Here is a 25,196-nt window from a genome sequence, read left to right on the forward strand (position 1 = left end):
AGTTATACTACCCAATGCTCCTCTGAACTTCTAGCACTACCCTATATATTAACCTTATTCTCCCTATACTATCCTACATTCCATTCTATACACCCTTACATTCCCCTATATCACCCTATATTCTTTATACCCTTACTTTCCCTATATCACCCTATACCACTCTTTTTAACCCTATTCTATACACCCTTACACTACCCTATATCACGCTATACTCTTTTCTAACCTATACTAACCTAAACACCCTCTACCTTTCTATTCTATCCTATATACCCTAAACATTCGATACACCCTTACACTACCCTGTATATACTGTTTTTGTCTGCTCTATACTCCTTATACTATTACATACAACCTTACACTACCCTATATCACCCTATACTGCTTTTTTTCTTCCCCATACATCCTTTTCTACCATATACACCCTATACTCTTCTATACACTACCCTATATCCCCCTATACTGCTCTTTTTCTATCTATAGACCCTATACTATTCTTTACACCCTTACACTACCTTATATCAATGTATACTGCACTTTTCTTTCCTATAAATCCTATACTATTCTATATACCCTTAGACTACCCTGTATCACCCTATACTACTTTTCTACCCTATACACCCTATACTCTTCTATACACTACCCTATATCCCCCTATACTGCTCTTTTTCTATCTATACACCTTATACTATTCTATACACCCTTACACTACCTTATGTCAACGTATACTGCACTTTTCTTTCCTATACATCCTATACTATTCTATAGACCCTTACACTACCCTATACAATTGTATACACCCGTACACTACCCTATATCACCCTATACTATTCTATACCCCATTACATTACCCTATACCACCCTTTTCTATACACCCTTACATTACCCTATATCACCCTATACTGTTCTATACACTCTTACACTACCCTATATCACCCTATACTCTTTTCTACACTATACTACTCTATACACCCTTACACTACCCTCTATCTATTCTATCCTATATACCCTAAACATTCTATAAACCTTACACTACCCTCTACTGCTCTTTTCTACCCTGTACTATACACCCTTTTTCTACCCCATACTATTCTATACACCCTTACACTACCCTGTATCACCATATACTGCTTTTGTCTGCTCTATACTCTTTATACTATTTCATACAACCTTACACTACTCTATATCACCCTATGTTGCTTTTTTCGTCCCCATACATCCTATACTTTTCCATATACCCTTAGACTACCCTGTATCAACCTATACCTACTGTCCTTTTATACCCTATACTCCCTGTACTATTCTACACACCCTAACACTACCCTATACTGCTCTTTTTTTCCTATACATCCTATACTATTCTATACACACTCTTACACTACCCTATAACCCTATACTGCTATTTTCTACCCTATACTATTCTACACACCTATTCACTAGCCTATATCACCCTATACTGCTCTTTTTTACCTATATATCCTATACTATTCTATTCACCCTTACATTCCCCTATATCACTATATACTGCTGTTTTCTACCTCATACTATTCTATACACCCTTACACTTCCCTATATCACCTTTGCTGCACTTTACTACCCTATAGACCCTTTGTTATTTCTATACACCTTTACACTACCCACTACCCTAAACCACCCTATACTTCCTATACCTCCCTCTCCCCCCGGTGCCCATCTGTCAGTCTATACAGCTAGAGATGAGGAGGAAGAGATTCTTGTTCCAACTGGCCGCCTTTCTAATTTCCTCTGCCTCCATGGGCTCGTCCCAAACAAACGCTCCCTTTCTTAGCCGCCATGCTCCCCTGCTTGGTGCGTTGCGCTCCTCCAATTTTGGCAGAAAAAGAGCGTTTAGCCTGCCTAAAACCTTTCAGGGACGAGTAAAAAAAAAAAAACGAACGATCCCACTCTGACGCCAGATGAAAGCCTGGCCTCGTTCGTGGAGCAAGGAGGGATATAAAAAAGTACCGGCGCTGTCGCGCATCGTGTCCTAAGTTCTTCATTCGCCGGCTCTCTTTAAATTTCGCCTCTCTTTCCCCGAGGCCTGCAGATGCACTCTCGTAATTTACTGCAGGTCACATTCCACCAGCACAATTCAATTTGGGATTGCCCCCCCTCCTCTCTCACACTATCTCTCTCGCTCTCTCTCTCTTTGTCTCTCATCCAACTCTCTCTCTCTCTTTTCGCGCTATAATGAATTAGAACTCTGGCACGAGAAAATGAAGACCATATGTTGAAATCCCATCCCAGCCCCTGACAACACATTAGCCATACAGGAGGTTGTCTAAACAGACCTTATGCAAATTATCCTCACTGCTTTGAGGGTGGGGGTGGGGGGGTGATGTTAGGGTATGGGGTGAAGTGGGGGGGGGGGGGCTTTTCTAAATGAATGAATCATTGTTATCTGCAGAGCCCGACCAGCCGTCCTGGCTCAAATCCCGTCCAATGGCGTCAAAGAGCGTTAAAGCGCTAAACCAAAGCCGGGGTGCCGTAACTTCCGAGATCAGGAGTTATTGGGATGATTCATCACGCTCAGGTAATGTACACACTCATATATTGTAATTATTTAATGGTGCAATCCATCAAGCATGTGCACGCAAACATAATACACCTCGGAAACCCAATGCCAAGCTGTTGTGGGCTGCCTGTTCCGTTCTGAAGAGAACAGTGGATTGGACCTTTTTGTATAAACAATATACTACTCTATACTACCTTTTACTCCACCATACCTCTGTACACTCCCTTTACTACTCTACACTCCCCTATAACTACCCTATACACCCTATACTAACAATGCTCCCCCATACCACCAAATATTAATTTTATGTCCCTACACTTCCTATACTGCCCTATAATCAATTAATTTCCCTACATTTCCTATACTGCCATATACCACTCTTCATTTCCTAAAAAGTATCATACTGCCATATACTACCCTACACTCCCCTAAACACCCTATTATACTACCTTATACTCCTTTTATTAACCTATACTCCCCATGCCCCCCTACACTTCCTATAACAAGCCTACACACCATATACTCATTTTTTTCCTTCACTTCTTATACAACTATAAGAACTATACAACTCTACGCTCCCCTATACATCATATACCACATTATACTCATATTATTCTCCTACACTTCCTATACTACCCTATACCCACTTTATTACCATACACTTTGTATGCTACCCTACACACCATACACTACCTTTATACTGCCCATGCCACCCTACACTCCCTATAACTACTTTACACACCCTATACTACCCTATACTGCTTATACTCCCAAATACCACCATACACTCCATATACTAACTTTTCTTACACTTCTTATACTGCCCTACACTCCCCATAACTACCCTACACTCCCTATAACTACCCTATACTCCCTATAACTACCCTATACTCCTGTTATTATTCTGCAATTCTTACACTGCCCTATAGTACCATACACTCCCTTATACTACCATATTCTCCCCTTATTACCCTATAGTCCCCTATTCACCATATACTCCCCCATACCACCATACACCATCCCTATACAACCTTATACTCATTTTATTTTCCTGCACTTCCTATACTACCCTATACTCCCATTTTATCCAGCAAATAAAACTCTGCCCCATACTACCATACACTACCCTACACACCATATACTACCCAACACTCCCTATAACTACCCTATATTCCCCCATACCACCATACATGTCCTTATAACTACCTTAAACCACTCTTTATTAGTTCACACTTCCTATACAACTCTATACTACATTTATTGCCCTATGCTCCCCTACACTAGCCAATACTACCCTATACCCATTTACACTTATTTACTTATTTATTTAGATTATATAGAAACCCAGCTAATAATCCATATGCTTCATAGAAACATGCTACAGGTAAACATCACCAGACCTCCACCCCAGGGTAAATGTCACGACTCTTGTTCCCCAATCAGGTGAGTGAGTGTATATCATTCCAAAGCGTCATTTAATTTTTGTATTTTTATATATATATATATGGCTGTGAGATAAGTGCACCAGCGAACGCTCCAGTGATGAGTGGCTCTATATACTCTACAAGACGTACTCCATTATAATGTCTTAGGGCACAGTCTACATCCAACAACCAACAAATGTATCATGCAAATCATCAGAAGCTGAAATATGGCCCACATTTGCCTTCAAAGGGGCTTAAAGTACCGATTTTATATATTTATTTTTTTTGAGACACACAGAGAAAGATACTACTGAATGCAAATAGGATTCTAACACAGCCTGAGTGAGTTCTGCTTGACTACTTTAATATAGTATCCATACTCAGGATTATTCTCTCTCCAGCAGAAAGACCAGCGCTTGAGTGGCACAGTCCTCCCAGTAACCCCTGCTGCTTTCAATGCCCAACCAAACAAGATTAGAGCCCCATTCACCACGACTCCCAATCCTGCACTCTCCGTGCTACCCGCCCCGCTGCTCTGCGCTTATACTGATACCATGCGGCTAACGCTAAAGCCCAGTGGAGCCTAATGCTTTTCTTTCAATTTCAGAAGCGTGTCACACTTCCGCCTAAATACTAAATACAATCATCGTAAAAAACGTAGATGCACCCAGATACGAATCACCCAACAATATACAGCTCTAGAAACAAAAAATAAGAGAGCATTTTAAAAATGATGAGTTTCTTTGATTTTACCAAATTGAAAACCTCTGGAATATAATCAAGAGGAAGATGGATGATCACAAGCCATCAAACCAAACAGCATAAAGTTATCCAAAAGCAGTGTGTAAGACTGGTGGAGGAGAAGAACATGATGCCAAGATGCATGAAAAAAAACTGTGATTAAAACCCAACCAGGGTTATTCCACCAAATAGTGATTTCTGAAAACTACTTAAAACTACTTTATAAATTATGAATATCAACTTTCTGAAATGAATATCAACAGTCTGAAAGCTCTGCATATTTTTTGTTATTTCCACCATTTCTCCACCAGTCTGCAAATAGTATATTATAGAATAAAACAACAATGTATATTTCACTCGAACGTAAACCTATAAATAGCAAAATCAGAGAAACTGATTTAGAAACTGATTTAGAAACTGATTTAGAAGTGCTCTCTTAATTATTTCCAGAGCTGTGTATAATGGTGTGAATACTTGCCCAATACAGTTTTTTTTATAGTTTTTTTTTATCAAACATCATCATAAATACATATTAATATCAGATTCATATAACCTGAGTAAATATAAAAAGCAGTTTTTTAAATAATTTAATTTATTAAGATGAAAAAATCCATCCAAACCAATCTTGCCCTGTATGAAAAGGTGCTTGGCAATCTGCAACGATTGTAATCAAGTATTTGTGATATCTGGTAATGAGTTTTTCACATCTCTGTGGAGGAATTTTGGTCCACTATTCTTTGAATTAAATTTTTTTTGCTTTAAATGTTGTTCTTTTTTTTTCATGACCTCCTGGATGAGTTCTTCATGCCCTTTTGGAGTAATTTTGCTCGGCCAACCGGTCACTCCTGGGAAGGTTCACCAGTGTTCCATGTATTTTTTTCCATTAGTGAATAATAGCTGTGGTTCTTTTTTTTAGAAATGACTTTTCCAGACTGATGGATGATCAATAACTTTGTTTTTTTTTCATCTATTATTGAATTTGTTCAGATCGGGGCATAAAAATTTGCTGCTTTTTCTCTTTTTTGTTCATAGTTTTCGTTACTTTAAAACTGCTTTTTTCATTACTCTTTCTTTTAACATTGTATTGTGTTATGTTTTACATTTATTTCTTATATTTCAATGTTTAATGTTTTTTCTTTAATTTATAATTTCTAATAACTTTATTAAACTTGTATTGAGTCTTAAACCTTTTTGTAAAGCACTTTAAATTCCTCTATGTATGAAAGGTGCTGTACAAATAAACTTGCCTTGCCTTAATAAATGAAACCATCATTTAAAAACTGCTTTAAGGTTATGTTTGTTTGATATTAGGTTGGTTAATAATCCGAAAAATGTACGCATGACAAAAAAGAATAAACAAAATTAATCTGTAAGGGGGCAAATACTTTTTCACAACGCTGTAGATGGAACAGAAAAACTTTGACGACAATTTACTTTTCTTTTTGTTTTATACAATCAAAAACAGTCCTATCCTGTTGTGAAGACACATATAGGGAACCACATCACATTTAAAATGCATCACAAAAGTGAGTAAGCCCCTACCATGTTTTCCCATGAAAAGATATACTTAAATATCTGCAGAAGTCTCAGGGGTGTACATACTTTTGTGATACACTGTACATTGAGGAAGAGTGTTTGTATTAGACATATAAAATTAGTTAATGCATAACAGAAAGTCATTCAAGTTATACTAAAAAAGAAGGATTAATTAATAATGTTTATTGGTTTATTGGACAAGTTTAAGATTTGGCAAAAAACATCTCCACCCCCCCCCCAGCAGTTCATATTCATTCACATTGACATTGTTACATTAAATCAGCTTTTACTTTTAAGAGAACAGAGTATTAAAGAGTGTTTACTGCTTATTAAAGTGGCAAACGTTAACTCTAAAGCCGTTGCACACTGGACACGTCATGTCACGATGCAAAGTGAAGCGCTAAAGTGAGAGCACAATAATGGATAATGTGATTAAACTAATGATTTTAAAGGTCTGCTTTCGCTAAAATTCACTTTTTCTTGTTCTTTTGTATTCTAAAATACAGTAGGTCTCTCTGAGCTGTTTATGATGCTGCACATGAAACTAGGGGTGAAACGATTATTCGAGTAATTCAAGTTACTCAATTAAAAAATTGATCGATTAATTTCCTGTGCCTCGAGAAATCGTTTAATTAATTTTAAAACGCAGAGCACGTAATTTAGCGGGGACTTTTAATGTGAAACAGCACTTAGTGTTACGTCACCCACAAACAGGAAGCAGGAAGTGGAGGAGGCGGAGGTTTCTGGAGCGGAGAGCAGGTAAATTTAACTTATAAATTCTGTTATTAATGTACCTTAATAACAGAACGACAGTGCTGTGGAGGGCTGATTATTATTAATACTGTATAATGTGTGTGTGTGGTTAGTTTATTACAACAGAGACAAGTTCTAAACGTAATACAGACTTTATATAATCAGTAAACACAGAGCTGTGGAGTTTATATACAAATACGTGTTAAAGTTAGCTGGCCATGAACGTACTGTACTGTCATTTAGCTAAGATACACAACATAAAGCCAATGTTTATGCCTTTATTATTGATAAATGCCCTATATTTAATACTTACAAGCAATCCTTAGTTGAAATAATGTAATTTAATTTATTAAATTATTAATTATTCAATTATTACTTGTGGTATTTATGTCTATTTTGTGTTTTATTTATTTATTTTAGTGTTTGCAATGTGGAAATGTATGTTGTGAATTTAAAAATTAAACCAATTAATCATTCATTTTTAAGTAAAATTTCTTATTTTATAAAATCTCTTATTTAATGTTTAATCCAATTACTCAATTAATCAAATCGATTTTTCAGTAGAGTAAATCAATTACTAAAATAATGGAAAGCTGCAGCCCTACATGAAACTCTTCCTCAACCTCGTCCTTATTGTCTGCAGCAGCTAGTAAAAGAAAATATTCAGAAAAACAAGTCGATCAGGACAAGCACCGTGTCTACATCAACGCGTGAATTAGTATTAATGGCCCCGACCACCTTGGCTTGCGACCGCCCACAGACAGAGCAGAGCTGAAGCCGGGCTGCAGCAGAGCCGACACTGTCTTGTTAGCTAAAAAGGAGTGTACAGCTCTGTTTACAGCAGCTAGTTAGCGTTATCTATCTTGTGTAAGTAACTATAGGTTTAAATAGGATCTCCGGTTGATTCTGCGTATTACCGAGACCTCCACTCATCCCGCGACATTGATAGCATTTCTTTTACCCGTGATGCGGAGAGTCTGACGTTAAATGTAGTCAGTGCTGTATCTTTATAACTCAGGCTCTATCTCTGAAAACATTTTGTCCTTTGAGTTTTAGAGCTGTAAAATTGACTGTGGGGGAAAGGCAGGTAGGCATTCTCTGCTGCACTGCTGTTAGCCAATCAGAGGCGATATGTTTGCATGTATGAATAATCATGAGCGAGATCCGAAAACCTGTCTTACTTCAGAGACCACTAATTTAGTTAACTAAAGCAGGGCTATACAGAAACACTGGAGCACATTTTTCCCCCAAAACTATTTAAAATGAATGTAAAAATGATGGAATGAGACCTTTAAGACATTAGTGTAAAGCAATATGATATTTCATAGTGTAAAAGAGTGAAAAATATTTAACTACTTGTCCAAACAAAGCAGCAGAATAAGAAAAATGCAATACTGCCCTCTACAGGATGGGGTTCAAACACGTGGGACGAACCGCTAGCTAATATCGCCCTGGCTTACCAAAACACTTAGGTTTTCTAATTGTAGCGCTGTCAGGCGGGATTAGCTGCTAATGCTAATGCTCCAGCCTTAGTGCTGGATAAATTTGGGAATCTAAGCTTACTGTAAATAACTGAAGCGCTTTACTCACCCAAATAAACATTTTTCAAGAGAGAAATATGTGTAGATTAACATTCAGCACTCGTTTATCTTTGAAAGAAAGTCTTTTTTTAAAGAATCACATTTTTGTTTACTTAGCTTAGCTTTACCTAACTTAGTTACCTATCCCCCACCACCACCACCCAGTGGCGAGACCTGTTGAATTAGTAGGGGATCATGATGACACCTTTGCTCCTTACTAGTGTTGCTTAAAATGCACCTCATAATCCGTTGTGCCTTACAATGCGAAAAATATGGTAAACAAATTGCCCATTAAAGTTCTTTCACTTTTATTTGTTATCAAAATGCATTGTCAAGACGTAAAGACGTGGCGTGTCCGGTGTGCGACGTCCTTTAAGACTTTGTGGAATTGGTTCCAAAGTTAAAAAGAAGGAAAACTACCTCTAGGAAACCCTGTAAACCTTTAATACATTCTTTATTCCCCTGAAACCAGGAAGAAGCAATACCCCCTTAAACCCCCTTTAATCCAACGATACCACTTTAAAATAAGAGTACCCTTAAAAAGTGTTTATAAATGGTTTAACAATAGTTTATTAATGGGTATTATTTAAGTTGGAACTATGCAGTACAACTAGGGCTTGGGAAGGCTAGAGCTTGGAAAACAGTTAGCATTGGCAATTAGCTGTTAGCCAGCTGAACTCTGGCTACTCTGCTATTGCTACATAATAAGAGTCTTCAGATCAGAATGTATTAATGAAAATTTTGGCCTTTATTTGAAACTTTGGTTTAAAATATGGTCAAAAATAAATATTTGCAGTTGATATCAGAATTACATTGTATCAAACGAAATTATAAGTATAATGCACATAAATTTTGGCCATATTGTCCAGCATTAAGTAAAACAATAGAATATAATGATGTGATATGGGGCATATTTTTGCACCTACAGATAAATCGCTTTTTACACCGTTATTCAAGCTCAAAATAGCTCCACACCTCATTGGTAGAATCTGGAGATCCCTGACATTTAAAATTAGGCATTTACAACTTTAAAACTGCACAAAATATTATTAAAAACACTTACAGGTTTACAACCTGTAGCATCACCTAATCTCCAGGCACTGCCATATTAAAGTAAAGTCATGATCAGTACAGTGATGGCGGCGCTCAGAGCTGAAGCTAGCGTTGACAGTTTTTAATAAGCTTCTTGTGCACTTTGTGCAGTTCTTAATGCCTCATTTTAAATGTAAGGGCTCTCCAGATTATAATAAATTAAGTGTGGAGCTACTTTGAATAACAGTGTAAAAGATATTTATCTGCAGGGGCAAAATATGTCCCATTTCATCCGTTCTAAAACAGGTTTGGAGAAACTGCACAAAATTGCTGAATCTCGGAAAGCTGCAGGAGAGCGGAGGTGAGCTATTCAACAAAGATTAGATAGTACTCTTTATCATGTTTTAATACACTAAAAGTCCAAACATTTTACATTTTATAGTTCTCCTTTAAAGCACAGAAAGGTTTTACAGTATAAATTAACCTTAGTTTACTATAATGGCTAATTTAGCTATTTTTGTTCTCATTTTAAACAGTTTATAAACACTTTATAACAGCGTAGGGTTATTTTAAAGTGGTATCAAACAAATACTAATATTAATGTGCCTCAAAGACGTGTGTTTTTCTCGCTGGCAGAAGGTCAGGCAAATGAGGCTACAGCTAGACGAGCTCATGTCAATCGAACAGCCAATCAAATCAAGTCCACAGACCTGAAGCAGCAGGTAGGAGTTCGGGTTTCTCTCCAAGTTTCCAAGTTTCCGAGTTAAAAAAGGAGCTGAGGATAAAATACGTTATCTTTGACAGATGAGAGATACGTGGAGTTCCTTCACAAAAAGTCCGTCCATGGGAAATCAGGGGCTACTAGTCTCTTTGCAGCCATCAGTCATGATCTCACCTGAACCAGAGGTAGAGGTTAGCTTTAAAAGTGATGGTACATTCAGACAGCAGGTAAAAGTGGCCCAAATATTACTCTTTTTTACCAAATCTGATTATTATTATTTTAGGCTGTTCACACTGTACATCTTTCTTTGAGTTTCTTTTTTATTTTATCAACTTGAAAACCTCTGGAGTATAATCAAGAGGAAAATAGATGATCACAGGCCATCAAACCACCAAACTAAACTGCTTGAATTTATCCAAAAGCAGTGTGTAAGACTGGTGGAGGAGAACATGATGCCACATGCATGAAAACTGTGATTTAAAACCAGGGTTATTCCACCAAATATTGATTTCTGAACTCTTAAAACTTTATAAATATGAACTTGTTTTCTTTGCATTATTTGAGGTCTGAAAGCTCTGCATCTTTTTTGTTATTTCAGCCATTTCTCATTTTCTGTAAATAAATGCTCTAAATGAGAATATTTTTATTTGTAATTTGGGAGAAATGTTGTCTGTAGTTTATAGAATAAAACAACAATGTCTATTTTACTCAAACATAAGCCTATAAATAGCAAAATCACAGAAACTGATTCAGAAACTGAAGTGTTCTCTTCATTCTTCATTCTTCACTCTCCTAAACTGAAGCTCAGTGGTGAAATAAAGATCAGTGTTTCATGTGAAGTTTCGGTTTCATCTTTTCCAGCATCACACTTCTTTAGTTTTGTATACTTGGCTGATTAAAGCGATATTTGCACCAAATCTGTTGTTTATTTTAAGCTGTTTAGACTGTTCATCTTTTTAATGTGATATACTGTATATCTGACAAAACGCTTATACAGTAAAGAACTGAGCTTCATGTGAAGTTTCAGTTTCATCTTCTCCAGCATCACAGGAGTGATCAAGCAGTTCCATTGTCTGCAATTGTCTGGGATTACCACCGACAATGTGTTTCAGCTCACTATAAAATTACAATATTATTTCGTTATTATTTAGGCCACACCCACTTCGTCAGTTTTGCGTCCTTTAAAAATAAATTTTCATTTTCCTTTGCCACTGCAGCAGAAACCTGTGCAGTTTATAAGCCTGGTAAACCATAGGTAATCTTTGTTCTTCCTTTCCTGAGTGCCAGTTTCATCAGAATATTGTTGATGGTCGTTTTGCAACTACACTGAAGAATACTTTTAAAGTATTTGAAATTTGTCGCATTGACTGACCTTCAAAAAGTCATTTTTTTTCTTTACTTAGTTAAGTAGTTCTTGCCATAATATGTATTAGAACATTATTTGAATAGGGCTATTCACTGTAATTTGGATCGTGATTCGTATCGTAGGATCACTTGAACTGTAAGAGACAACAAAATTTAACAAACAAAACCCACATTGTATGATTGTTCTATAATTAATCAGCATTTTATTACATTAAATAATATCTGATCATCTACCAACCAACAAGAATTCTGGCTCTTCTGTCTTCTGTGTTTTTTCTTATATCAGATACTTATTTTATTTAATAAATGCATAATAATTTTTTAACCATCATACAATGTGTTTTTCTGGATTTTGTCTTTTAGATTTTGTCTCACAGTTGAAACGATCCTACGATAAATCTCATAAACGTCTCCATTCGTTGTAAGTGGGTAAAGTCGGTAGTGTATCAAATACTTATAGAAATACTTATGAATTTTATTGCATAAAATAACAACCATAAAAAGTGATTTCCTGATTTTTTCTGATTCTGTCTGTCTGCTCTGGACTCTGAACAATGCAACAAAGACTCCAATTCCCAGCATGCACTCACTCACACCGGACTTCCCTGATTCCCGCTCTCCCAGGCACTGATTCTTTTCACCTGGTCTGTCTTGTATTGAATCTAGTAATCTTGCTCTTCTACAACATATTTCCTTTGTTTATAGCCTTTGACCGACCTGTTTTTGGTGTTTACTACTACCGAATCTTGCCTGGCAAACTTTATTTTTACATTTATTTCTGTTGCCGACCTATTTTTGTATTTTTTAATAAATCTTTTTCTCTTTCTCTGCCCTCTTATGTACTATATTTCTATATTTCTACATGTTATCTATTATCTATAAAACTCTCAAAAAATAACTGTTTTACAAATTAAAAAGATAATTAAACACCGGATTTGGAGGAAAGAAATGGGATTTGGGCCACTTATACCTGCCCTGCCTCAGAATCTCTTTTTCTCTTATGTGTCCAACGTGTTCGCAACACCTCAGCACACCCCGGGCTCAGCCACGGTGCTCCTCTCTTTTGGCACTTGCCGTGGCTGCCTCACTGCCAGCCCCACCGCCAGCCCCAGTGCCAGCCTCGGCGGCTGGTGCTGCTGCTGCCGCTGCTGAGGCCTAGCAGCTCTTCTTGGCCCTCTGAGTGGAGGCTGGTTTACAGGGGCAGTGGTCTGTTGGAGTGCGTGTGGACGTGGATGCGTGGTTCTCGCACTTGCCTGGGCAGGTCGATGCGGTTGGCGTTGATGGTTTGGGAGAGGGGGCCCTGCTGCCGCCGCTGCTGTCGCTGTTCCTGCCGCTGCCGCCACCGCCGACACTCTCCATCTTGTCCAGTGAGGCGTGGCGCTTTGCACTCGGCTGAGCGGCGGGTTTGTTACCTGTGTGGGACTGAAAAGATAAGACACTCACATTCGTTTCGCACAAGAGCAGCGAGCGAGCGCTCTGGCTGCCTGCCTCGGGCGGCCTCAAGCTGCCGGACCGCGGGAGTGGCTCGCCTGGCCTGCCGCCGCTGCACATGGGTTATGCTGCCACCATCTAGTGGCGGCTTTTCAACACTGTGAGATGCACTTGCTGTGAAGGCAGCACTGCTTTCCCAATAAACATGCCCTTGTTTTAATCAAAATATTACAAATACAGCTCTGTAAAAAATAAGATCACTTAAAAATGATAAGTTTCTTTGATTTTACCAAATTGAAAACCTCTGGAATATAATCAAGAGGAAGATGGATGATCACAAACCATCAAACCACCAAACTGAACTGCTTGAATGTTTGCTCCAGGAAACTGGAAAAAAGGCATATAAAAGCCAGTGAAACATTCAAACTTTATATTGGCTGATGTTTTCTGAATTATCGTGTAATCTCTGTGTGTCGTGTTTGGAAGCTTTGAAAAATTTGGGAACAGGGAACTGGTTGAGTGTAGTGTCGACTCTCATTGAGTGAATCGGTTCTTGAATCGAGTGCAAATTCGTATCAATGATTCAAATCATTGATGTACCTACCCATGTGTTGATATACAGCTCTGGAAAAAAAGAAGGAAGCACTTAAAAATTATGAGTTTCTTTGATTTTACCAAATTAAAAACCTCTGGAATATAATCAAGAGGAAGATGGATGATCACAAACCATCAAACCACCAAACTGAACTGCTTGAATTTTTACACCAGGAGTAAAGCAGCATAAAGTTATCCAAAAGCAGTGTGTAAGACTGGTGGAGGAGGAGAACATGATGCCAAGATTGTGATTAAGAACCACCAGGGTTATTCCACCAAATATTGATTATTTCTGAACTCTTAAAACTTTATGAATATGAACTTGTTTTCTTTGCAATATTTGAGGTCTGAAAGTTCTGCATCTTTTTTTTTTGTTATTCTGCAAATAAAGGCTCTAAATGAGAATATTTTTATGTGGAATTTGGGAGAAATGTTGTCTGTAGTTTATAGAATAAAACAACAATGTTCATTTTACTCAAACATAAACCTATAAATAACAAAATCAGAGAAACTGATTCAGAAACTGAAGTGCTCTCTTCATTTTTCTCAGAGCTGTATACACCACAGTATAACCGTATCAGTATTCTAATCGACTGACCTGCGCGCTGGACCAGCCGCCGGAAGAGTTGAGCATCTTCACTGAAGGTCTGTTCTTCTTCACGCCATTAGAATGGGTGGATTTCTTTTTTATACACTGAAATCATAGATTATAGAACATTTTATTAGCAATTTAATGCAAGATTATCACATAGGGTTAGAAGCTTAAGAAAAGTGAAGATTAAATAAATCAAAATAATGTACAGTTTCTGAGGCTGGGAACTCTACCTTCATAAATTTATCCTATGCAACAGCGGAAGCTCTTGCTCTTCTATCCTTTCCTGCGGCAGTCCTGATGAATCCTGAATGATCCTTATAACGTTCTTGTTCTCAAAATTCTTCTTTTTGGATTGACTGACCTTCATTTCTCCTTAAAGTATTTTTTATTTTCTTAGTTGAGTAGTTGTTGCTTCTCATAATCTGGATTCGAACAATACTCAAATATTCACTATTCACTGTATACCTGTAACTCTACCTCTTCACTACTTTACTTTAACTGATGCTCTCAAACACTTTATTAAGAGACAAGAAATTCAAGTAATTAACTCTTGATGAGTTCAGCACAGCTGTTAACTGAAAGCCTGAATTCCAGGTGACTCTACCTCATAAATATGACTGAGAAAATCCAGCAGAGATGTTCAAAACTGATCATCTAAACCAGAGGAGCTTCTTTGAAGAATCGAAAATATAAAACATATTCTGGATTGTTTAAAAATACCATAGTTTTTTTCTTCATAGTTTAGTTTAGTTGAGTTTAGTAATGATCTAAAATTCTAAACATTTTAAAATAATAAAAAAACTCTGAATTTAAGGTGTGTCCAAACTTTGAACTGTACTATATATATATATATATGACATGACTCATAACAGGGCATTTCAAATGAACTGGCAAATACATTTTTCTGGAGTTAGTAGTTACAGTCATCCACTGTGGGCAAGCATGGCAGTTTTTTGTTGCCTTTATATTGTTAAAGATAATATTATTGAGCAATATCTATATCTAAAATAACACCACAATTTTCAAGGGTATTTTTGTGATAATATGCTTGCCGATATTATTTAATTTCCTTCAAAATTAAAATACTGCAAAATCTACTACAAAACTAAAGTGCATGCATATAAACTGCAAACAAACTAAAAAACTGCAAACAAATTAAATAAAGTAAATAGAAAAAAATAAACATGATGATCATCATATATTTATATATTTCTATTCTATTTCTATATTTTATATGATATGATATAGCACACCCCTAATATTGCATTATATTGTTTTGAGCAGTCAATAAGTATATAGCAATATCATTTTTTCATAATTATAAATATTCTACTGTAATGTTTGTAATTATTATTTTTGTAATATTAACCGTTTTATACAATATTGAACTTGTGTGCAATAATAGTTTCTATTTTAAAAGGCTGACAAACAATGAGTATTTCAACAAACAATGAGTAATCTATTTTAATTCATACTGTGCTTTGTTAGCATGTCTGCACAATATATTGAAATGTTAATTAATATTAAAATATTAATTAACTGTAGTTTTGAAAGTACATTTTTACTTAGAAAAGCAAGACAATATTGTATTTACACATTGTTTCATTATGCAAAGGTGAAAACTGTGGCTAGAATAATGAAAACCTTCAAACAACGCTAAACTCGAGTTTAAGAGTTATTTACCAGCTCTATAATTTGGCAGATTAGGATAAATTAGACTAACAAAATGAGAAATCAATACTAAAAATCCATACTAATGGTGCTTTTAGGTGTAATTTATTTTCAACATGAGCTAAGAACTGCATTCTAAACAGAATACAGCTTAAAAACACAGATTTAAGACAACATGGTAACATTCTGTGACATGTGACAAGACAAAAATACGCTACATGGACAAAAATAAATGTTCATTCACATTCAGTCTCTTCTAAAATGAAACACGAACAAGCTAGTTCATGCTTAACTGCGATAAAAGCACAAAACTCATTTTTTGAAAGTCTCCCTCATCTGTTGACTTGCCACGGACAGCAGGTATAGATCCCTCCCTCAGAAGAAGTCTGCTGGCTAATCCTGCTGTGAGATTCTCAACCAAAGTTACCAACATGGATTTTCTTCAACTGATCTAGTGGGTAGGGCTCTGGTGGGGGTTGACGGGTGAGGGGTGGAGTCGGGGTGTTTCTATGCAGGTTTTCTTAATGTGACATCATAATAAGGGAGGAGCCTCCAAACAGCTCATAGAATAGTATATGGTTGACCCATAGAGGGTAAAGGATTTCTGTTAGAACTCTATTGTACCTGTTTAGTTGGCGTAGATGGTTTGCTGCTGCTGCTGTCTGGATCTTCATCAGTGTTCAGAACTGAAGCTAGAACCGGACCTGGAGAACCAGAAGGAGGTTCTAGAGAAGTGACCCGTTCAGCCAGGCCATCCTGTGAGTGGCTAAAGGAGAAGCTACTGAGGCCCGAACTCAACTCCTCACCATCGCCATCCTCTGGAGCGTCCCGGAACTGCTGCATCATCAGCAGCACGTTGGTCGGGGTGGCGTTCGTGGACGTGTCGCCCTGAGACGATAAATAAGCTCAGCCTGGATTATACAGTAAGTATCTTCCTGTTAGGACTAGACAAAAAATTGAAAAATATATGATATATGACTTCTGGTGAAATGTAGTAAAAAAAAAATCCTGTAGTTTTAATATTGCAATTTCTATAAAACAAAATAACACAGTGGTGCAGGAAAAAATCGATTCGAGCTCGAATCGCAATTCTAACATTGAACGATTCAGAATCGATTCTCATTTTCAAAAAGTCTATTTTTTTAGGGTGAAGCTACTGTCGAGCGGAGCTCTTTAACTGTACCGTGGAGCTCACCTGCTGTCGCGCGGAGCTCTTTAACTGTACTGGGAGCTCTTTAACTCTCCTGCGGAGCTCAGCTACTGTTGCACGGAGCTCTTTAACTGTACCGTGGAGCTCACCTACTGTTGCACAGAGCTTTTTAACTGTACTGGGAGCTCTTTAACTGTACTGGGAGCTCTTTAACTGTACTGGGAGCTCTTTAACTCTCCTGCGGAGCTCAGCTACTGTCGTGCGGAGCTCAGCTACTGTACCATGGAGCTCAGCTACTGTACCGTGGAGCTCAGCTACTGTAGCACGGAGCTCTTTAACTGTACTGGGAGCTCTTTAACTGTACTGGGAGCTCTTTAACTCTCCTGCGGAGCTCAGCTACTGTCGTGCGGAGCTCAGCTACTGCACCATGGAGCTCAGCTACTGTACCGTGGAGCTCAGCTACTGTAGCACGGAGCTCTTTAACTGTACTGGGAGCTCTTTAACTCTCCTGCGGAGCTCAGCTACTGTCGTGCGGAGCTCAGCTACTGTACCATGGAGCTCAGCTACTGTACCGTGGAGCTCAGCTACTGTACCGTGGAGCTCAGCTACTGTACCGTGGAGCTCAGCTACTGTACCGTGGAGCTCAGCTACTGTAGCACGGAGCTCTTTAACTGTACTGTTAGCTCTTTAACTCTCCTGCGGAGCTCAACTACTGTCCGGTGGAACTCTTTAACCATTAAAAAGCTCCGCGGAACAGCAGGTGAGCTCCGCGCAACAGCAGGTGAGCTCCGCGCAACAGTAGATGAGCTCCGCGCAACAGTAGATGAGCTCCGTGCGACAGTTAAAAAGCTCCGCGCGACAGTAGGTGAGTGTTGCCAGACAGCAGCAACAGGACAGGGAAAGTTTTTGCTCTTACTGCCTCTCCTACAAGGCTACAGAGGGGCGTGTAGTGTTGTGTTATGGTGTTTGTTGTTGCGCCGCTAAAGTATGGAGGATGAAGAAAAAGAAATCCAACCGATTTGAAAGAATCTGAAAAAAAATTTAATCGTGACCCAAAGAATCGATTCTGAATCGAATTGTGGGATTCCCAAAGATTCACAGCCCTAAATTGCAGTTTTACCAATACATATGTGGCAGTGTGATGTTGTTCCACTAGATTATTCTGGGTTGTTGGGATTTTATTTTGAAAGTTGTTCTGAGTTGTCAGTTGCTGGAGCACTTCACAGAGGACTGAGAGATGGGATTTTTTTTTTTTTCCATTTTTTTTTATTATAAATTTCTTTCAATTTATTTATTTTCTTGGTCAAATTATCGATAGAAAAACATTTATAAACTTAAATATAACCAATAAATATAGTTTAATTTACTTAAAATATGTCCATGTGGGCGGAGTCTCTGCAGCTCCTGCGTGAGAGAGGGAAAAAGTAAGCTGCTTTCCCAAATCTCTTCCTCTCTGGAAATGGCCATATTTATAGAAGGTATGTTATGGTGCAGCTCCATAATTTTGTGCTCATATACTCAATTATCTGTTCTAATTTCGACACACAAGTGGCTAATTCAATCAATGAATTGTTTAATAACATGTTGCTGTTATTTAATTCAAGTTAAAGCACAGATTTATGTGTTTTTAGGGCTTAGATTGTGTTAAGGTGGAATTTTTAAGGTGGAATGCTAATTAAGAAATGAGAATCTAGATGCTAACCAGTCACTGCAGGTTTTTATTTTAATTTAAATTCTTATTTTGGTGTCCGTGCTCTTTACTACCCACACAACACAACGCAGAGGTAACCTGGTTACACAAAGACATGCACATAGACATAATATACGTAGACGCCTCATTACGGGCTGGAGTGTAATCCAGCATTGCCGCCATATTGGTTGGGTCTCCTCACTCTAGGCTATCACCAGAACCTTATAAATGAGGAGTTGAAAGAAAAGTTTGAAATCTACTCTGGTAAAATATATTGATAAAACAACTTTATGTTTTTTAATTTTATGTTATGTTATGTTTACACTATTTGTCAGACTTTATAAAGGTATTACTTCAAAAGAACTTACTGACTAGTTTGTATTAACTGAATTTCAGATCCTTATATAGACCTCTTTTTAAAGCAGGGCCATGAATACGTAAATACACACCCACACACATATATATATATATTTCTTCGTTAAAGAGCATGATATAAAAAATTACAGCACGTATTTGTAATGTGTGGCAACATCTTGTATCATTACTACATCTCTGCTTTTCGTAGAGGTGTTATTATTATCATGTATCATACACCTTCATCAGGTGTACAAATAAATGCACTTGGAGCACGTGGGCGCATGGGAGACCCATCCAATCCAACCATCCAAATTATTGTCCAGCCCTATTCACAGATATTCCAGCAAAACTGTGAGGGTATCATCTGTACAAAGACTGATGTGTACATTCTTACCCTGACCCAGGGATTATCCAGCAGCTCGCTGGCTGTGATGCGATGAGCTGGATCTACTTTCAGCAAACAGCACAGCACTTTCTTGGCTATTGATTAAATAAAATAAACACCACAATTATTATTGTATACGCCAGAAACGCAGAAACTCAGTCACTCAGGCTTTTATAAATGTCAGTAACAGGTGAGCCCACCTGCATCACTGATGGTTTCCCACACAGGACCCGCGAAGCTGAGCTCTCCCTTCTTAATCATCTCAAACAGACGCTCCTCAGAGCTGGATATGAAGGGAGGCTCTCCACACAGCCTGTAGAAAAACACATACAGTCACTGACAAACCTCTTTACTGGCAAAACAGAAAAGTTTAGCACTATTTTTAGTGTATATGTATGTAGTATAGGATCAAAGGTATTGGGACACCTGCTTATTTGCTGTTTTTTCCCAAAAAAATAACGATAATAAAAGTTTATTACAGATAAAAGACAGTGTATTTTTTTTTTTGTTTGTTTTCTTTTTAGTACAAAAGACTTTCAACTAGACTTTGGAAGAAATATTACTGTGATGATCTAATTGCTTTTAATTTGTTTTAATTAGTTTTTTCAGGATGTTGAATCTGAAATGTTTTTAGTTTTATTCTAGTTTTAGTCGACTACACATCATAAGAATATTGTCGACTAAAACTAATGTGAAATATATTTATATATAATTTAACATATATTTTTATTGTAGGTATGTGACTGTAAATTCAAGTAATTAACTCTTGATGGGTTCAGCAGCACAGCTGTTAACTGAAAGCCTGAATTCCAGGTGACTCTACCTCATAAAACTGACTGTGAAAATCCAGCAGAGATGTTCAAAACTGATCATCTAAACAAGAGGAGCTACTTTAAAAATGTAAAATATAAAACATATTCTGGTTTGTTTAATATTTTTTTGTTTACTAAATAATTCCATATGTTTTTCTGCATTGGTTGCAGTTGGGTTAGTATTGATCTACAATATTATAACAAGATTATACTACTGCAAAATCTACTACAAAACTAAAGTGCATGCATTTAAACTGCAAACGAACAATTACAAGTAAATAAAGTAAAAAGAAAAAAATAAGCACGGATGTTTTGGTTACCTAATAATTAGTAATATATAATATAATAATATCAATAATAATACTAATAATAATACTACTACTACTACTATTACTACTACTACTACTACTACTACTAATAATAATAATAATAATAATAATAATAATAATAATAATAATGTTTTTCTTTATTGTTTGGATGAGTTTAGTATTAATCTACAATACAGAACATTCTTAAATAATGGAAAAAAAAATAATTTAAGGTGTATACAAACCTTAGGGTACTGTATATTTATATGTATTTATGTAATTATAATAAGTAGCTAAATGCATCATAAGCAGGTGAGTCCCCACACTTTTGACCGTGCAGTGTAAGTGTGAGTTTGAGTGTTTGTAGGTGTGTAAACATGATGAAAGGACAGGATCTTCTTACAGCGTGTACATGATGACACCGATGCTCCACACGTCACACTGCTGGCTGTACTGGTGGCCATTGATCACTTCAGGTGCTGAGAGGGTAAAGACACACGTCAATAATGAAAGACGCCGGCGGCCTCTCTGGTGTCTGAAGCCTGACGGCTGGCGTTTGATGGTGTCAGCAGCTCGGAGCCGTCACTGCTGCCACTGCCGCCACTGCCGCCGCCGCTCTTCTCAAACGCTATCAGCTTCACATCACTTAAATTAGGTCAGCCCCTCTCCACCGCCGCCTTTTAATCAGCCCTCATACAACTTATTACACCAGCCAACATTAATTGATCAAATCACAGGCAAATGGGATCACGCTGCACAGGCCGAGAAGTGTTTGGAGTGTGTGTGAGTGTGTGTGTGTGTGTGTTACCCATGTAGGTAGGTGTTCCACAAGTGGCTTGCAGCATGTTCTCACTGCCAACTCCTCCTTTCTGCACGGACAATCCGAAATCTGTGACCTGAGACAAAAAAAAACAACAATCTGAAGTTACAAAAACTACGAAAATATTAATTTACATCAAAGTATCACTACATTTTTTTTTTAAATACTGTATCACTTCTCAAAAACACATAGTTTCAGTGATGCTGGAGAAGATGAAACTGAAACTCAATGTGAAGCGCAGCTCTTTAGTGCATAAGCGTCAGTTTAGGAGTGTGAACTGTTCAGATCTGAGGTTACATTACCAAAATTAACACTTATTCCCACAAAAATATTTAAACATCACAAAGTAGGGCTGCACGATTTTGGAAAAGGTTTACATTGCAAATGTTCTGATTAAAAGGTTTGATTATATATATCACAATATATAAGCTATATATGATCGCGATATATGAGCTGAGACCGCGCTGAGCTCTCGAAATCCGAGGAAAACAGCAAAACAACAGTAATCAGCCCTTTAATCAGGCGTTTAAATGACTTTTGAAAGGTAAATCAGAGCGTTTTCTGTTTTTCTGGGATTAAAAGCGTGAATTCAGCTGTAACTGGACCTCATATTTACTCATGCCCCTCCCCTCTCGCGCCCCCAACCCCCTCCCCCCTCGCGCTTCTCAGGCAGAGGCAGCCTGTCACTCACACAGACACAGAGACAGCACTGTGTATCTACTTCTTGTGTCAAGAATCAAAACACTACAGTAGGACATGTTCAATTTAATTGCCCTTAAGTGACATCAAACGTCCTGCGATGTGACTATTGCGCATGCGAACATTGTGATGACGATGCTTAAATGATATATCATGCAATCTCACAGTACTGCAATATTATGTTTTGCAGTACTTTACCAATTCCCAAAAACACATAGCTTCTCTGATGCTAGAGAAGATGAAACTGAAACTTCACGTAAAGCGCTGCTCTTTCCCACATGACCATCATTTTAGTAGAGTGTGAACTGTTTAGATCCAAGGTTATACAACCTAAATTATCACTCATTCCCACTAGAGGTGTACAACAATATTAATACATCTTAAATTATTGCAATATTGTGTTTAACTCTCAACAACACATAGCTTCTGATGAAAAGTGAATATATATATATATATATATATATATATATATATATTTTTTTTTTATACAATATCATCCAGCCCTAGAACAAAGCCTATTGGGTTACACTCTACCCTGCTGTACAGTTATACCGTTAATGTAATATACTGCAGACGTCTTCTTTATGCCTTCATTTCCCTTTACATCTAGACCCGCGTTTGAATATTTACGGCGGGGCAACAGTCTTCTGCAGTGGGTCTCCAGCAAAGTACAGCTCTTTCTCTCACACACACACACACACACACACACACACTCAGTCTCTCTGGCGCGATGAATAATACATATGAGCAGTATATATAGTTTCAGTCGGGCCGTTAGGGGCGGGCAGGATAAATATCCTGGAGAGATGACCACCTTCTGCCAGATAAAAGGCTGTTATACAGGGGCCGGACAGCGCTGTCTCCGGGCCCCTCGGGCGCTCTGATTTATTCCCCTGGCCCTGGCTCCTCTCAACCCCTCCGCTCCAGGTAGCAGCTCCCGCCACCTCCCGTCAGCCCGCCGCCGCATGCTGAGGCCCGGCCGCTCGTTTGTCTCGGAGAGGCTGCTCGTCACGGCAAGGTTTCCTTTTGAAAGGTTTTGCGACAGTAAAAAAGCGTTACGCGGGAGGTCTGGTGTAATGAGGCGGTGTTTAAAGCGAGTCCGGAACACGAGAGGGAAGCATGGTGGCGGGAGAGCCACGCGAGAGTGAATGCCATACCACATACCTGAGCACACGGGAGAGAAAAAACAAAGGTTTTCTTTTTTTACCCCCTACTTTGCACAGTAGTCTCACCTTGATATTGACTGTGCGCTCGCCGCCGTCATCATTGTCGTCACTGTCGTGGTCAGACTGATAACTCTTCACAAGAATGTTTTCCAGTTTTAAATCCCTGTGAACGATATCTGTAGCAGAAAGACAAGAAGAAAGACTTTTCAACAACAAGAAACACTACATTTTAAAAGAATAAATAGGCTTTTGTCCGGATCAGATACACAAATTTAATTTAGCCCGATTTTGACCTGATTTTTTCGAAGCTGATAAATTACCTGCATCGGATCTGAATTCCAGTGTCTCGAACGACAAAGGTCCATGTAGTGTGACGCAGTCAAAGAGCAGTAATTTGACGTGAGCATCGCTGTCGGAGCGTCCGATGAAAAGACTAGCATGTTTTTTAGAATTTTTTGGTATTTTATCGCTAGTTTGACATGTTCCACAACGTTCTCCCTGACGCTGACCAATAAAGCCATAAGGCTCTGTTACTATGATCCAAGAATAATTGGTTTAAATTCCGGGTCATGCTGCTTTCCATCAGCAAGTGGAGTCCAAGAGAGAGATAGAAAACAGCACATTGTGTCTCCATCAGCAGCCATAGTCTGAGAGAGTACAGTAGGACATGCTGCTTTTCCATCAGCAGCCAGAGTCTGAGAGAGAAAGTCCACTAGGTCGTGCTGCTTCTCCATCAGCAGCCGGAGTCCGAGAGAGAGAGAGAGGGAGTACAGTAGGTCATGCTGCTTCTCCATCAGCACCTCCATAGCGATGAACGTCTGACTGTTGACATCTGTCTAGGTTGTATTCAGTCAGTGAAGCTCCTGTGTTTTCTGTGTTTGCCAAGATAGCAATACGCCAGAAATCAAAAACCTGAACACACCTTATTTTGAGACCACCACGCCCAACAGTGTAGATATATAAAGTATATACACAAACTACTGCTCTTTAAACGATGTAGGCGAAGGAGTGAAAACAGAATTTTGGCGAGGTGTAACATAGTAATGAACATCATGCATAGTTTCTAGTACTAGAAAGTACTAGTTGTAATTAAAATAAACAGAAAAAGAAAATCACTCTACTCACTGGCCTTACTTTAGCACAGTTAGAAAATGTGTTTCAACAAATAAACAAAACTTTAAAACAGAAGCCTAATAGTTAAACCACGCTTTTCAGGTGGCTGACATTTTAATGATGGTGACCTCAGTCTTTTCCAGCCGTGAACTGGAGATCATAACACCTCTTTATGGTTCTGCGCATAATGATCTTTAACATAAATGAGAATAATGAACTCGTGACCAGTGCGTGTGTACAGTTAATAAAATAGTGAACCCTCATAACCCCACACAATGCGCTACGGTCCGCCATCATTAGCTTCTCTGAATGTAAGGCAGACCAGTGCTTGGGGACTGTTGGAAAACACACCTATTAATCAGTATTCCTCCCCTGCTCGCCGTTAATGACTCATTAGCCCCATGTAATGGTGTCTCATTGCCAAGCAACGTCCTAAATTGCCTCTAACTGGAGATTTCAGCAGGAGAGAGAGAAAAAAGGGGGGAAAATTGCAGAGCATCTTCAAATAAACCCCTCAGACTCAATTAAAACAGGTTGATATTTAGTCTGGCAGTTGTTCATTATTATCTCATGATCTCAGAATGGAGGCTCGAGCTCGGACCCGGGGAAGAGTGAAGAGCTTTAATGTGGGTCTCATCAGAAGAGCGATTATCACACGTCAAAAGGAACAAAGCAACCGGGGTCTTGCTTATGATCTGATGGTCTCGGATATGATTCGACCAA

The 25,196-nt window shown here is 38.2% G+C and overlaps 1 protein-coding gene across 3 annotated transcripts in view; it reads right to left on the reverse strand.

Annotated features, from left to right (window-relative positions):
- Nucleotides 1-6,401: 6,401 nt before the first annotated feature.
- Nucleotides 6,402-25,196, reverse strand: part of stk33 (serine/threonine kinase 33) — a 43,984-nt gene continuing 25,189 nt past the window's right edge. For 2 of the 3 annotated variants that reach the window (XM_049465395.1, XM_049465394.1), the window contains exons 7-14: nucleotides 23,427-23,536; nucleotides 21,484-21,571; nucleotides 21,079-21,154; nucleotides 19,756-19,868; nucleotides 19,565-19,650; nucleotides 16,598-16,861; nucleotides 14,306-14,401; nucleotides 6,402-13,104 (exon numbers count right to left, since the gene is read on the reverse strand). In XM_049465395.1, the coding sequence (XP_049321352.1) occupies nucleotides 12,838-13,104; nucleotides 14,306-14,401; nucleotides 16,598-16,861; nucleotides 19,565-19,650; nucleotides 19,756-19,868; nucleotides 21,079-21,154; nucleotides 21,484-21,571; nucleotides 23,427-23,536 (1,100 nt within the window). In that variant the 3' untranslated portion in view covers nucleotides 6,402-12,837. The remainder of the gene's footprint in view (nucleotides 13,105-14,305; nucleotides 14,402-16,597; nucleotides 16,862-19,564; nucleotides 19,651-19,755; nucleotides 19,869-21,078; nucleotides 21,155-21,483; nucleotides 21,572-23,426; nucleotides 23,537-25,196) is intronic. The other variant, XM_049465396.1, reaches the window with a different exon arrangement.

This window comes from Astyanax mexicanus, chromosome 16 (genome assembly GCF_023375975.1).
Source record: "Astyanax mexicanus isolate ESR-SI-001 chromosome 16, AstMex3_surface, whole genome shotgun sequence".
Taxonomy (NCBI): Eukaryota; Metazoa; Chordata; class Actinopteri; order Characiformes; family Acestrorhamphidae; genus Astyanax; species Astyanax mexicanus.